Source organism: Muscardinus avellanarius (genome assembly GCF_963383645.1).
Source record: "Muscardinus avellanarius genome assembly, chromosome: 5".
NCBI classification, from domain to species: Eukaryota; Metazoa; Chordata; class Mammalia; order Rodentia; family Gliridae; genus Muscardinus; species Muscardinus avellanarius.
Genome location: NC_137790.1, coordinates 55,181,465 through 55,196,624, shown reverse-complemented (window position 1 = coordinate 55,196,624; position 15,160 = coordinate 55,181,465). Strand labels below are relative to the sequence as shown.

The 15,160-nt window shown below is 36.3% G+C and overlaps 1 protein-coding gene across 7 annotated transcripts in view; it reads left to right on the top strand.

The window, feature by feature from the left end:
* The window catches only part of CBLB (Cbl proto-oncogene B), a gene marked incomplete at both ends in the record, with an annotated part of 204,494 nt that overhangs the window by 145,214 nt on the left and 44,120 nt on the right, over positions 1–15,160 (top strand). For all 7 annotated transcript variants that reach the window (XM_080695888.1, XM_080695886.1, XM_080695887.1 and 4 more), the window contains one exon: positions 1,485–1,688. In XM_080695888.1, the coding sequence (XP_080552014.1) occupies positions 1,485–1,688 (204 nt within the window). The remainder of the gene's footprint in view (positions 1–1,484; positions 1,689–15,160) is intronic.

The following is a 15,160-nucleotide window of genomic DNA, read 5'->3' as shown; positions in this document are numbered from 1 at the left end:
GTGGACGTCAAAGGATTCTATATAGATATGTCTATATTTCTTCATGCCATTTTAACAGTTTTATCATTCCAGGATTTTTTCAAATTAAATAAAAGCATATGAATAAGGAAATATTTCAGTTTTTTTCTTTAAGTAACTCAGAGCATGTTTTTCTTTTGACAATATACATGGCAAAGGGTATATTTAATTTGTTAATCCAAGAAAAGTTAAAAAAAAAACTACCCAACAATGTTTGTGCCACAGAGTAGATGTATGATGGTTCTCCAGTGAGAGGAGAGCAAAAGTATTCATCCACTAGTGGCCTGAGGATTGCTGTAGGGCAGGCACATCACCAGTTTCCTCTTAAAACAAGTTGTTTGGACATTCTACATAAAAGTATAGCATATTTACTTTTTCATCTTTAATCTCTAAAATTATGGTAATTTATCCCATTTCTCCCTTAAAATAGTTTTATGATTTCTTGTAATACATTTACCGGTTCATTGTAATCTCAATGATAGTGACACACTTACACACAGTACTCGGTGAGCTTTCCCCTGGCTTTCTTCCCCACTCCACCTCTTCCCCATATAAGACATTGAGATTAGCACTGGTATTCTCACATATGTGCATAATTTTAGTGGAATAGCATACTACTAAAGTCATCAGTGTGTAATGCAAAAAAAAGTGTTGAATTTGTCTATAGTACCTATGTATAGTAGGCAGAGTGAGAAAACATTGTTATCTTAGTTCTCTGATAATTGTGAAATATTAATGCAGTTAGTTTAGGGAAATAAATTTCAGAGAGACATTGAACGAATGTCTGATCATTATCAATAAAGGCATTTATAATCTCAAAATTTATATGTTTGCAGTATTTGGTTTGAATGTAAGGTTAAGGACAAAAATCAACATCTCACAGAGTATTAAATTCCAAATGAGTTAAATCAAGATCACCAGCTTTCAGGATAGATGATAGTTTTAAAGATAAATTTACTTTATTCTCTTCCACCAGTTTCTTTAAAATCAAAAATTTTGTAAAATCTAGGCCAATTTAAATATTTATCCTTAGTTATATGCACAGAAACTTTTCCAGAAATGAGCTTCAAAACATATTGTTTTAATTGAAACTACCTTATTATGATTTTTACCAAAATTTCATTTTCATAAAATATTTAATTGGTATTGGTATCTTTTCATACAGCGAGAAATATTTGACTCTTCAGTGTTCTGTAAAACTCTAAAGCCCCGATGCATAAGAAATTTAACTGAACATTCAGAAAAATGAAAAGTTAGCCTTTTTTTCTTCTTTTCGTTTCCTACTTCCTACTTACAAACCTTTGTGTGTGTGTGTGTGTGTGTGTGTGTGTGTGTGTGTGTGTGAGAGAGAGAGAGAGAGAGAGAGAGAGAGAGAGAGACACTTTTTATAGATGTAGAACATTGGTGTGTCTCAGGACATTAGTTTTTAACAAAGGCCAATTGATGCATTTTGTTTGTTTGTTTAGGAGTCAGATGGCCAGGGCTGCCCCTTCTGTCGTTGTGAGATAAAAGGAACTGAGCCTATAATCGTGGACCCCTTTGATCCCAGAGATGAAGGCTCCAGGTGCTGCAGTATCATTGACCCTTTTGGCATGCCGATGCTGGACTTGGATGATGACGATGACCGAGAAGAATCCTTGATGATGAATCGTTTGGCAAATGTTCGAAAGGTAAAAACTAGAAATGTGAGTTTAGTTGGAACGGTGCAAGGACATGAAAAATCTGTTGTCACAAATGGAGTGTATTTGGGCTTGGGAAAGAAAGATTCTGGATTCAAAAGTAAGATGAGAATGTAAGTGATGTTGGCAAGCTCCTAAAATCATAGGCTGGCTAAGGACTTGGTTTCTCTAGTCAGGGTACTCACACTGGTTTTAAACTCCATAATGACAGATGGATGGTGAGAGTGTGTGTATAGAATTCACATCTAAGCCTGGCCTTACTTATCTATGAAGGAAAATTTAAGAAGGAAAGTTATTAAATTTATAAATAGGCTAGGTGTAGTGGCACATGCTTTTAATCCCACCATTCAGGAGGCAGACACTGGAGGATCACAGTTTGTGGACAGCCTCAGCTACTTAGCCAGGCCCTTCATGACTCAGTGCGAACCTGTTTCAAAAAGTAAAAAAGACTAAAAAATAGGGCTGGGGGTGTAGCTCGGAAGTAGAATGTCCCTGGGTTCCATCCCCAGTACTGGAAAAAAAAATAATAATAAATTATAAATGGTTAGACTGAATTTATTAAATATGCTCTTTATTTATTCTATTAGATACATTTAATGGAGTTTTTTACAGAACGCACTCCTATCATTTTGTGACTAAGTGGCCACATGAGATTTGCCTCTGAATTTACCATATGCTGGCTTTTCCTCATCTGCATTGCCAATTCAGAAAATTAACCTTGACAGTTGACTCAGAATGGATGTTACTGTCCATTAGGGTTTATATAACCAAGTTCACAAACTAACATTCAATGAACTGAGATGTTAGTTTAATAATTTGCATATCACACATGTAGTTGTTCAGAGAGCTGGACTTGTGGATATCAGGCTACTTTCTATACAAAAACATTCACGAAATTCAGGTAACATTCAGAAGCTTTATACTCCAAAAATGAGAGAAACAGTAGCACATGTTAGGCAAAGGTCTGTAGAAACGGTGCCTCTGCTCTTCCTCCTGACTCAGCAGACACGGCTGATCAGTCCAGGCGTTCATTCCTGCTGACTTTAGACTTGGCCAATGAAACCTTCCAACACAGCCCTTAACAACTTCCACTGCAATTCATTATGATTTGGCAGGTAGCATGAAAACTATCTGCCATCCAGGTGGAACAATGCTAATGTGTTATGGCATCAGATTTTGTTTCTTGTGAACATCTATCTTTGTAATAGGAAAACACTTTGTGCAGCGAACAAATGAGGCATTTCTGTGATTTACTTCTAGATGGTCAAACTTTGCCTCATGGCAAACTCCTACATTTCTTTTCTCCAATGTCTGATGCTGGCTAAATAAATTTCTTTCGCATATTTACATGTTAAAATATGTTGGTATTACCAGCATGGCTGCTCTCAAATTTATCTTGACTCAGGTGATTTTTGTTCTTCCCATCAAGAAATTCTCATAAATTTATTAAGTTAACTTACAGAGAAACTGTAGTATATTTCAACCTTCAATGTCAGTAGTTAAATTAATTTTTAGTTTTGAATTATGTGACATTTTTGACCTATGAGTTAGAAGGCAGGAAGTCATTATTCCAAAACAGGATGAAAAAAACAGAAGTCTCAGATTAAAACAGAGCATTGGAATGTGTGTGTGTGTGTGTGTGTGTGTGTGTGTGTGTGTGGTGCTTGGGTTTGAAACCAGAGGCATTTTATCTCTGAGTTACATCCATAGCCCTTTATTTTATATTATTATTCTATTTTATTTTATTTTACTGTTTTAAAACAGGGTCTTGTGTTGCTAAGAGTATTGCTACATTTTTGACGCTGTCCTTGAACCTTCAGTCCTCCTGTCTTAACCTCCCAAGTACTGGGATTACTGGTATCGACACTATGCCAGGCTAGCATTGGATCTTAAAATCACTAGAGTTGTAACTTTAGGAAAACCTGAAATAAAGTGCCATTTCAGTTATACAGCAATGCCAGGATCTTAGGCAAATTATTTAAATTTTCTTCCTCAGTTTCCTCCCTCATAAAACAGGGCTGTAACAAAGACTTCTCCATTTAAATCCCTAATAATCAAAAGAGATCTAGAAGCCAGGCATGGTGGCGCACACTTGTAATCCCAGTATTCGGGAGGCTGAGACCTGAGCATCATGGTCCATAGACAGCCTCAGCTACTTAGTGAGGCCCGCTCCAACTTAGTGAGACCCTGTTTCAAAATAAAGAACAAAAAATAGGGCAGGGGTGTAGCTTGGAGGTAGAAGGCCCCTGGGTTCCATCCCTAAACCCGCAAAATAAAAAAATCTAGAATTTAAAAACCTAGGACATTATTGAATCATTGAAATAATAAAATATTTACTCTCTTATCACAAATATTAATTAAAATGTATATCACATCTGGTAAATATTTGAAAATTCACTACATAATCTGAATTAGTAGAAATCATTTCACCTGTCTCCGTATGTGATAGGGCTGCATGTGAGTTGATATATTGTTTGCCATTATACACAAGACATTTTTTCTTTTCTTTTTTGGTAGTACTGGGGTTCCTGGAAACCCTTCGACCTCCGGGGTACACTCCCAGACCTATTTTTTTTTTTTTTTTGAAACACAGTCTCTTAAACCAGCAAGGCTGGCTTCAAAACGGCGTGATCTTCCTGTCTCCGCCTCCCAAGTGTGGGGATTACAAGCGTGCGCCACCACGCCCAGCCACAAGACATATTTTTGAGTTATGGCTCTGAGACCTATTCACACAGCCAAGTAACATGTCCTCTCTAAGCCTCACCTCCTCATCTGAGAAAATGAAAGGATTAGGACCTACCTCCCCAGGTGATAGTTATATGAAAAAGTATGTCATTGATACTGTCTTTTATTGATTTATGGTCCTTTTTTCCATGAATTAAGAATAGTCTTATACATAAAATAGTATATGTTAAAGTGACCATATAAGTACCTACATAATTTCCTTGATGTCTTGCTTTGCAAAACCTCAAATATTTGCTATTTGGGCTTTTAAGCAAAAGTTTGTAGTCCTAAGTCTAGAACACAGTAAGTATTAAATGCATGGAAAATTGGAAATGACAGAAAAGTATTTGAGAAACATACAGCATATCAAGTTGTGACTAGGTAATAATGCTTTCTAGCTAGGAAATTGACATTTCAATTTTCTTTTCTAAATGGGGGTTCTTTCTGTGCTCCATATAGGGAAGGGGATTTGAGGGTTTAAGAGTAATTTTTCAATTACTTTTATGCTTTGGGTGAAAATATTTGCCCCCATGAATCTTGTAAAAGTTACATCCCAGTCTGTTCCAGTGGATTAAGTTAAACTTGAGTCTGCTTTCGGGAGTGACAGTGATAGCTGAAAGGATGTCCTGGTCACAAAAAAATGAGAAACAGGAGCCAATGTACTGTGTTGCAGTCGCAGGCTGAGATTGAGAGGCTGAGACAAGAGAATCGCAAGTTCCAGGACATTCTCAGCAACTCAGCGAGATCCTGTTCAGTCCACTAGTATCATGCATGTGTGTGTGCGCACGCCCACCCACACACGCGCACATGCATGCGTGCATGGTATGCCCACACACAAACACACATAAGCATGCATAGGAGATGCTGAGTATCCCAAAGTGATGGCAGTGGTTCTTTGTAATCTTTCCGCTCAGTGCCAAGACCATTCCTGCTTCATTCTCTGGCATATTGGTGAGCTTTAGGTTAGGGAGTTGAGAGACTTTTACATTCATCCTCCCTCTTTACAAAAACGGTGAAAAGGCATTTTGGTCACAGAAGTCACATTTCAGTCAGGGTTATATTTTACTAAAATAGATATTAGGAGTTTAAAGAACCTGGCAGCAATTTGTTCATACACACACACACACACACACACACACACACACACACACACGTATGTGTGTGTGTGTGTGTGTGTGTGTGTGTGTGGTTCTGGGGATGGAACCCAGGGGCATTCGACCTCCAAGCTATATCCCCTGCCCTATTTTTTATTCTTTATTTTGAAACATGGTCTCACTAAGTTGCGGAGGGCCTCACTAAGTAGCTGATGCTGTCCACGAACCATGATTCTCCTGATGCAGCCTCCTGGATGCTGGAATTATAAGCATGCACCATCATGCCCAGCCTGATAAATTATATTTTAATTAAATGCCTTCCCATTCATCTGCCTCTAGTCAATTAAACATTAAGTTTTATAGTATTTTATCAATCTCTGCATCTTAACTTTCACTTAAACCTAAATTTTGGTATGGGTACAAGCTTGAATTCTTTCTGAATAGTTTGCAAAATGTTGTGGCATTAGGTTCCTGTAGAACTTCATATGTGCTTGTACTTCAGGAGTTACACTAATTTATTATATGTAGAAAACTGGCTTCTCCATTAGACTGTTGATTCTTTTTTTAATATATTTTTATTAGTGCATTATATTTATACATCATAATGGCGTAAAAAACTTATGGAGACATAAATACACACATCACCCAGCCAAGCCCCCACCCAGTCCCCACCTCACTCCCTCCCCATCCCTCCCTCCCATGCCTGGTTTAGTGGTTGACTTCTATATGAATAAGTACATCATGTGCTTTAAAGAGTTTCCCTCTCCACTCTCCCATCCCCACAGTTAGGTTATTTGCTCCTCTATAGGATCTCCTTTTTCACCTGGAGTTCCTCCTATGACCCTATTCACCCTAGCTTTCACATATTAGGGAAAGCATCCGATTCCTTACTTTCTACGACTGAATAATCTCGCTTAGCATAATGTCCTCCAGTTCCACCCATTTCCCTGAAAATACCGTAATTGTATTTTTTTATGGCTGAGTCAAATTCCATTGTGTACATATCCAACAGTTTTGTAATCCATTTATCTGTGGATGGACATCTTGGCTGGTTCCATAGTTTGGCTATGGTGAATTGTACAGCTATGAACATAAATACACATGCATTAGTTTGGTAGTTTGGTTTCCTTTCTTTTGGAAACCCAGAAGTGGTATTGCTGGATCAAATGGTAGATTTGTTCCCATTCTTCTGAGGATTCTCCATACTGTTTTCCAAAGTGGTTGCACTAATTTGCAATTCTACCAACAATGTTTTAGAGTTCCCACTCCTCCACATTCTCACCAGTATTTGTTGTTTTTTGTGTTTTGAATGATTGCCATTCTAGTTGGAGTTAGGTGAAATCTTAGGGTAGTTTTAATTTACATCTCTCTGATTGCCAATGATGTTGAGCATTTTCTCATGCATTTATTGGCCATTTGAATTTCTTCTTCTGTGAAGTGTCTATTTAGTTCACGTGCCCATTTTGTTATTGGAAAATTTGTGTTTTTAATGTTGAGTTTCTTGTGTTCTCTGTATATTCTAGATATTAGACCTCTATCAGAGGTGTAAGTTTCAAAAATCTCCCATTCTGTTGGCTCTCTACTGAGGTTCTTGACAGTTTCCTTTGCTGAACAGAAGCTCTTCAGTTTCATACAATCCCACACATTGATTCTCCTTTTGGTTTGTTATGCCTTTGGGGTCTTGCTGAGAAAGTTTTTACCTGTGACTATGTGTTGAAGTGTTGAACCTATGCCCTCTTCAAAGATCTTGAAGATCTCTGGTCTGATTTCCAAGTCTTTGATCCATCTTAAATTGACTCTTGTGTGGGTTGACAAATTGAGATTAATTTCCAATTTCTGCATATGGTTAACCAGTTTTGCCAACACTATTTGTTGAAGAGGCTATCTTTTTTCCAGTGTTTGTTTTTGCCTTTTTGTCAAAAATCAATTGGCTGAAAGTATGTAGACCTGTTTGGGGGTCTTCTATTCTGCTCCATTGGTCTATGTATCTGTTTTTGTGTCAGTACCATGCTGTTTTTATTACAGTGGCTTTGTAGTATAGTTTAAAGTCAGGTATTGTGATTCCTCCTGCATGGTTTTTGTTGCTGAGAGCTACTTTGGCTATTCTGGGCTTTTTGTTATTCCAAGTAAATTTAAGGACTGATTTTTCTATGTCTGTGAAATGATATTGGTAGTTTAATGGGCATTGTGTTGAATCTGTAGATCACTTTTGGAAGGATGGCCATTTTTGTGATATTTATTCTGCCTATTCATGAACATGGAATATCTTTCCATCTTCTAAAATCTTTGATTTCTTTTTTCAATATTTTATAATTTTCTTTGTAGAGATCTTTTACCTCCTTGGTTAAGCTTATTCCTAAGTATTTTATTTTTTTGTGGGTGATCCTGAGTGGAAGTGTTTTCTGAATTTCTTTTTCAGTGGACTTATGGTTGGTGTACAGAAAAGCTTCTATTTTTTGAGATTGATTTAGTATCCAGACACTTTGCTGAATTTGTTGATTATAGACTGTTGATTCTTAAAGAGTATAGACAGTACTTTATTTAATCTGTGTGCCCTGTTACCTAAGTACACCTAGTGAATATTGACTAAATGAAATTTTAAAAAATGAATATACATATACACTTGTTCTGGAGAACAGTGACCTGATCTATTATGTGTGTACACTAACTGTGTATATATACATATCTCCACAAAACAGCAAACTTGGATAGATTTGTCCAGTCCTCTGTTACACGAGAGTTCATAAACAAACCTCACTAGTCATTTTCACACTGTAATTCTTCCATCTGAATTTACTTCTGCTTTGTTTTATAATTATTCTATTGTCACATTCATTCATTTGTTCATTCATTCACTTATGTAAAAAGTATTTCATTGTCTTATTTCCAAGAGTGCCTGTCACTCATTATCCAGCAGAGAATTCAATTTTTATCTGCCATTTCAAATACTCATCTTTCTCTTATTTTATGAGCCAGTTGATGACTATATTGTGAAATTGTTTCTGCCTGTCTTAAGCATATTGCATTCTTTAAATTGGTAATGCTTCCATCATAGCATAGAGGACTGGACTAATTGTATATTCCTGTAACCATTGTAATAATGCACAGCTAGAGTTTATGAATAGGGTCATACTGATACTATAGAATGTATTTTATTCTTTCCTTTAGACACTATGCATTTTAATAATGTTAATCTTTACAGAAGCAAATAGAACCTATAAATCTATAAAGCACTGCGTCAATTGCCATCCTAGATAGGAGTTATTTTATTATTTTAAGTAGAAGATGCTTTACATTTTGCCTGAATCTGTCTTATTGCCTGCTTTCTTGAGCTGTCAGGTTTTCAGGATAATTGGTTCTGATGTGAACCTTCAGAAGAAGTCCAGGTGTGTGATTGGCAAGAATCTCACATCCTTCTCTCTGGCTTCAGTCAGATCACAGCTATTGCTACAAAGAGATTTGCTTCATTCTGTCAGAGGTGTAAGAGAAGTCTTATATTAGCAATTATGTCGATGAACGTATTAATTGTGAAGTACATAAAATTACATACAAAGTAAATAATTTGCATATACTCTCTTATTTGTGTGTGGTACCAAGGATGGAAGCCAGGGCATTCTACCTCTGAGCTACACCTCCCGGGCCTATTTATTTTTTATTCCTTATTTTGAAACAGGGTTTCACTGAGTTGCAAAGGGCCTCACTAAGTAGCCGAGGCTGTCCATGAACCAAGATCGTCCTATCTCAGGCTTCTAAATGCTGGGATTACAAACATGCACCACCACGCCTGGCTCAAAGATGAAGAAAAGAAACCAGGAGACAGGGCAAAGGATACAGTTAAATAATGGTGTGCTCGCATATGAAGCTGTCAAAACCTATTGTAATATTATGCACATGAAATGGGAAGGGAACAGATGAGATGTGGAAGAAATGACAGGTGCTGTGTGCATGTGTGTTTCAATCATCCTGACCCTCATCACAATGCATGATTACGATACCCTAATAACTAAGAAACAAATAAATACTAATGTTAGAAAATAAAGATAGACGTTCAAACTGTAGAGCATGGTGCATGACTGGGGACATTTCTACTCCAGGTTAGTATCCAGAAATATTGGGGAACATTTTTGGTTTCCATAATGACAGAAGGGTGGGGGAATCTGAGTGGGCGGAGGCAAAGGTGCTCACCAGTTTGCAGCCCACGGAATGGTGCATCCAGGAAGAAACGTTCTAACCATGGTGCCTCCGCTCTCCCTGCTGCAGTTTCAAGTGGAATCATGAATCATGCATAGCAGTAAGCAGTCCAGAGGCACAGGTTGATTGGCATTTAATTGCATCCTGGTTCCAGACTTTTTAAAATCTCTTCATGCAAAATAGTGGCATTTTCCATATTTATGAACAAAGGAAACTACTTCCTCATCCAAGTGCTACATGATGTTGCGGGCAGCATTACAATGAAGATGTTACTGACATTTCTCTAAAGTGGTTTGAATATGTAGCCTACCAGAAGAAGGAGCACTTGAACTCTGGTCCTCAGTTATGAGTCCAGATCTTCTTGCAGACTCAGCTTTTTGAGAACCTTGTGTACCTTATTCTTATATTTATTTTTATTGCTGCACATGGTGCCTGACACACACGAAGCTTACTTTGAGATTCGCTTTTGCTGAATGGTCAATGGTGACACTCTTCTTAACTACAGCATCATGAAGTAAAGCTGTCCTCCCTGGACTCCTTGTTTTCTAGTTTTGCTATTTAGTATACATGCACCTTGCATTATTTAATCCTCCTTGTGCTTTAAGTACTTTCTTGTAAAAGCCTGCCTCTTAGGATTGAGGTTAAATGAGTTAATACACTAGAAGAGTGCTGACACATTGTAAATGCTAATTATGGTCATTAACATATTTTCATAAATTTAAAATTCCTAAAATATTGTTCTACTTCTACAAATAAATATCAGCATTTTGAAATATCTGTGGGAATTTTGCTTTTTGCTCTTACTACCTTCTATCCAATTTAGGAAGAATTAGATACAGAAACTATATTGGTTTCGCAAGAATTTGGTTCTTCTTTAATATATCACTAATACACAGTTGTAATTTTATTGCATGGCCATATTAAAACAATTTACTATACACCATGTTTCATGTATGAAACTCACAAAAGGCAAAGTTGCTACCCTGTCAGCTGACATACTAATTTTAAGGATTCAGTAATCCAGATAAATTTGTAGTAATCTTATTTTCTGTACTATAAGTAAATTAAAATGATGGAGCATTCCCTAAAGTAGAGAAAAGACCTACAGTCACCAAATCGTAATTGCCTGTTGTTCCAACCAGCATTACCTAGTATTTGTGGAGCAATAAGTGTTTCACAAGAGGGCTTTTTTTTTTTTTCAGTGACTGAAATTTATTCCTTTAATTCTCACGTTGTTCTTGTTTCTCAGCCGTTTTTTATGAAAATATTTCTGAGTTATATGTCACCCTTCTCTGCCTTCCAACAATTGCTTATGTAGCAAAATGAACCAAAGAGCCTAAGAAGCCACTACAAACACCACAATATATTTCTGGAAGCTTACATTTTGCTGCAAGATTGAAGGATGAATTGAATGAAGAGAGAGGTACCATATATTTAAACTAAAACCATACATATTTGGATCAGGACACAACATTTATACATTTTGTTTTTTGTTTTTGTTTGAGGGTCTGGGGATGGAATTCAGGGGCATTCTACCTCTGAGTAATGCTCCCAGCCCTATTTTTTATTCTTTATTTTGAAACAGGATCTCACTAAGTTGTGGAGTGCCTCACAGCTGGGGCTGAGAACCTTGATCCTTCCATCTCAGCCTCCCAAATGTTGGGATTACAAGCATGTGCCACCAAGCCTGGCTATACAAATGTTTAAACTAAAATGTGAAACTTCAAAGGAATTTCAGGGTCATAGCAGGTAGTCACAGGCCAGGAGATCTTGCCCCTCCCCTTAGAGGCACTTCAAGGAGAAGCAGGACAGCTCTGTGCAGTAACAGTGTTTGCTGTTTTAATGAAGTGGTGCCCTCGGGATTATTCCCATATGTGAGACTGTTTGCACTACGTTAAAGTACACCTTCTTGGTAATTTTATTGACCACCTCCCTCTCTAACTCAATGAGAAGTCACCTCTTACTCCAGTCAGTTTTTCTCCACTTATACATTGCTGACCATTTTCTTCTTCATTGTTTCTAATTTGTAATATCTGATAATTTCTTAAGTTACTCCTGGAACATAGTTATGAATTTAACTTTATTTTGCACATTGATCAAATATGCATATTTTCAGTATTTCAGAAGCAAGGACCCTATATTCTCTTCCTATAGAAAGAAATGCAAGAGAATTATCTCCTACTTAGAGGACTTTCTTTCACTCTTGAGTCTCTCCCTGTATTCTTATGTATTGAGGTTTCTGGGAACATGACCTAGGATAAGCAGAAAATGATTATGTTACTTTTATACCATATGCTTCATATAATCCTTGATTTATTATCTAAAAGGGATCCATGGTAGAAGCACTCCAGAATAGATGATATGAGATAGTTCTATAAAAACTATATTAAACTATAAACTACATAGAATGTGTGACTCTGGGGGGTAAATGTTGCTACAGTATGTACCTTCTGAATAATATTCAGCGTGGGCTATTTTAAATATTTTCTGATTTTGTTATGTTCACAGATTAATATGAGGAAGAAATGAGAATGGTTAGAAAGGAAATGGACTTATAATATTTTATTTTATGTAATAAAAATTTGATCAGTGTCTTTCATTAATTTTCATGCATGTAGGAAAAAACATTGACTCTGAGTCTTCTCCATCCTTATTATGATACGTGTATCTACCTTGTTCAGATATAAAAATTCATGAAGTAAAAATCTTGCTAGTAGTATTATAAAATTGACTTTGATTATCACTGGGATTGTCAGAATTCTCATCTTATTAGTAATTGGAGAGGTTTTCTCCTGTCCTGTTTTTATAATAGCCTGCCAGGGCTTGAAATTTCTTACCAAATGTTTTGCCATTTCCATCATAATGGATCTTATTAAAGCTTTTATAAAATCATTATTTAAAGGTTTGGATAAAGTGAAGAGTGACTAAACTAGAATGAATCCCTGATTATTAATAGTAATATTAATAATCATTGCTGAGTGTGCTATGATGGACTTTTGACTGCTTTGCTTCTAGGACTTTTCTGTCAAAATTTTCTTTTGAAATTGAAAGTGCTGATACCTCTATTTGTTGTGATAGCCATTAACATCTTACTCTAATCCAGAGTTTTTATTTTCTTTTTATATTCATTGACATATTTTTGCACATATGGAATCTGGCCATGTGCTTTTTAGTTTTCATTGCTTCCCCTCTCTTTCTCCTCCTCCTTCTTCTGTTTTGGGAATGGAGCCCAGGGTCTCACACATGCAAGGCAAGAACTGTACCATTGAGCTATACCCCAACTTGTTGCATCTCATTCTAAGTGCTAAAGGATTCTATAAATTTTGTCAGAAGACAAAAGAACAGTGTGTATTTATTTATTAAGGAAAGGGCTGGAAAAGTTGGTGAATATAGAGACATAAAACAGTCCAATGTGGCCTTTGCATTGCTAGAGCCCCCAAATTTCAGTTTGTAAAAGACATACTTATCTGCTACAAATATTTAAGAATTTAGGAGAGATTGTTAGTTAATCATTTAGGCTGGTATGATAGTACTATAGATAGGAGTCAAGGCAGGCCCAGCCTTCAAATTTCAAAAGGAACTAAAACTGAAAAGATAATAAATAATAAAGTCCTAAAAGCAAGTTTAATTCTAGGAGAAAATTGAGTTTTGGGGTCAAGATAAATGGAATTATACTAATAAATGCTTTTAAATAATTGCAAAATTCTGTATAGTTCTATGTCTACATCCTCTTTTTCATGACTTATCTCTCTATAGTTTAATTTCTTGTTCTGTGTTCAACAAGCTCTATAATTCCTTCTTTTTTTGGTGGTACTGGGGTTCCTGGAAGCCCTTCTGCCTCCAGGATATACTCCCCTGGGCTACACTCCCAGACCTATTTTTAAACTTTTTTATGTGGAAACAGGGTCTCTTAAGCCAGCAAGGCTGGCTCCGAACCAGCGCGATCCTCCTGTCTCTGCCTCCCAAGCGCGGGGATTACAAGCGTGCACCACCACACCCAGCTTATAATTCCTTCTTTAAAAATTAGAATGTATGTGCTTGAGGAATTCTTTGTCACACTACTTTTTGAAAGTGAAAAATTGATAATACATTAATGTTCATACCAAGAGAATTGGTGTGTAAATGTCACTTGAATAATACACCCCTTAAGATGTTCATGAAGAATGTTTAATGGCAGCTAAATTTCTTTAGGTGTGTTATAAATTAATATAGAGGGGATTCAAAATTGCATTTGTGGTTAGTAATAGTCATCAATGGCTATATGCGTTTTTCAGAATATTTTTGTATTTTTCTATAATTCTGAAATTACTATAGTATCAGTACATATTTTATATTCAAGAAAGAATTAACTGAACAGAAAAGTTAAAAGACACAAGGATTCATTCATTATGGCAAACAGTTTGACAACATGCATGCTCCTACAGATATAAACCTATTTTTCCTCTCATAGTTTGTAATATCTTAAGGCATCCTCTAAGAAAAAGAAAGAAAAATATGTGTTCAGTGTTAGTAAAAACAAACAATCCAAGAGTACTTTTGTATGGCATTGTATGAATCCCTCCCTCCCTCCCTCCCTCCCTCCCTCCCTCCCTTCCTCCCTTCCTTTTTTTGGTTTTGTTGGTATTACTTTGTTTATATCTGATACCAAGAGGAATTATCTAGGACACAATAAGAAATACCAGTTTTGGGATAGAATTATTTTTTGCAGAATAAATTAATAAGCCATGCCTGGAACTTTGGAGCTTTTGAAATAGGTTGCATTTTGTCCCATCTACATCAAAATAATCTCTCTATATATATCATACAAATGAAAATAAAATGTTTTCAGTCTTTATTTTGTAATACATCATTTAATTTTATGCAACCATACTATCCCCTTGAAAAGGATTAACCTTATTCTGTAATTTGCTGATAATACCAGTTGGTGATGATTTTTCCATTACTGCACAATATTTTAATGTTTTAACTAAAATTTAAATATTTCACATAGGAAAACTATATTTGAAGCCGTTATACATTTATTTATAAAGTTACTTAAAATATACTTGTTCTTGCCGGGCATGGAGACACACGCTTGTAATCCCCACACTTGGGAGGCAGAGACAGGAGGATCACGCAGGTTCGAAGCCAGCCACGCGCTCTGGCTTAGGAGACCCTGTTTCCAAATTGAGAAAATGTAAAAATAGGTCTGGGAGTGTAGCCCCGGAGGTAGAAGGGCTTCCAGGAACCCCAGTACCACCAAAATAAAATAAAATAAAATAAAAAATATACTTGTTCTTTATAATCAGCTGGTATCAGAGATTAGTTTGTTAGCAACACTAAAAATTAACATTTTTAAGCAAGAATGTAAATATCAATAAAATGCCTGATGAATCAATTTTTTTTTTTTTTTTTTGGTGGTACTGGGGTTCCTGGAAGCCCTTCTATCTCCGGGCTACACTCCCAGAGCTATTT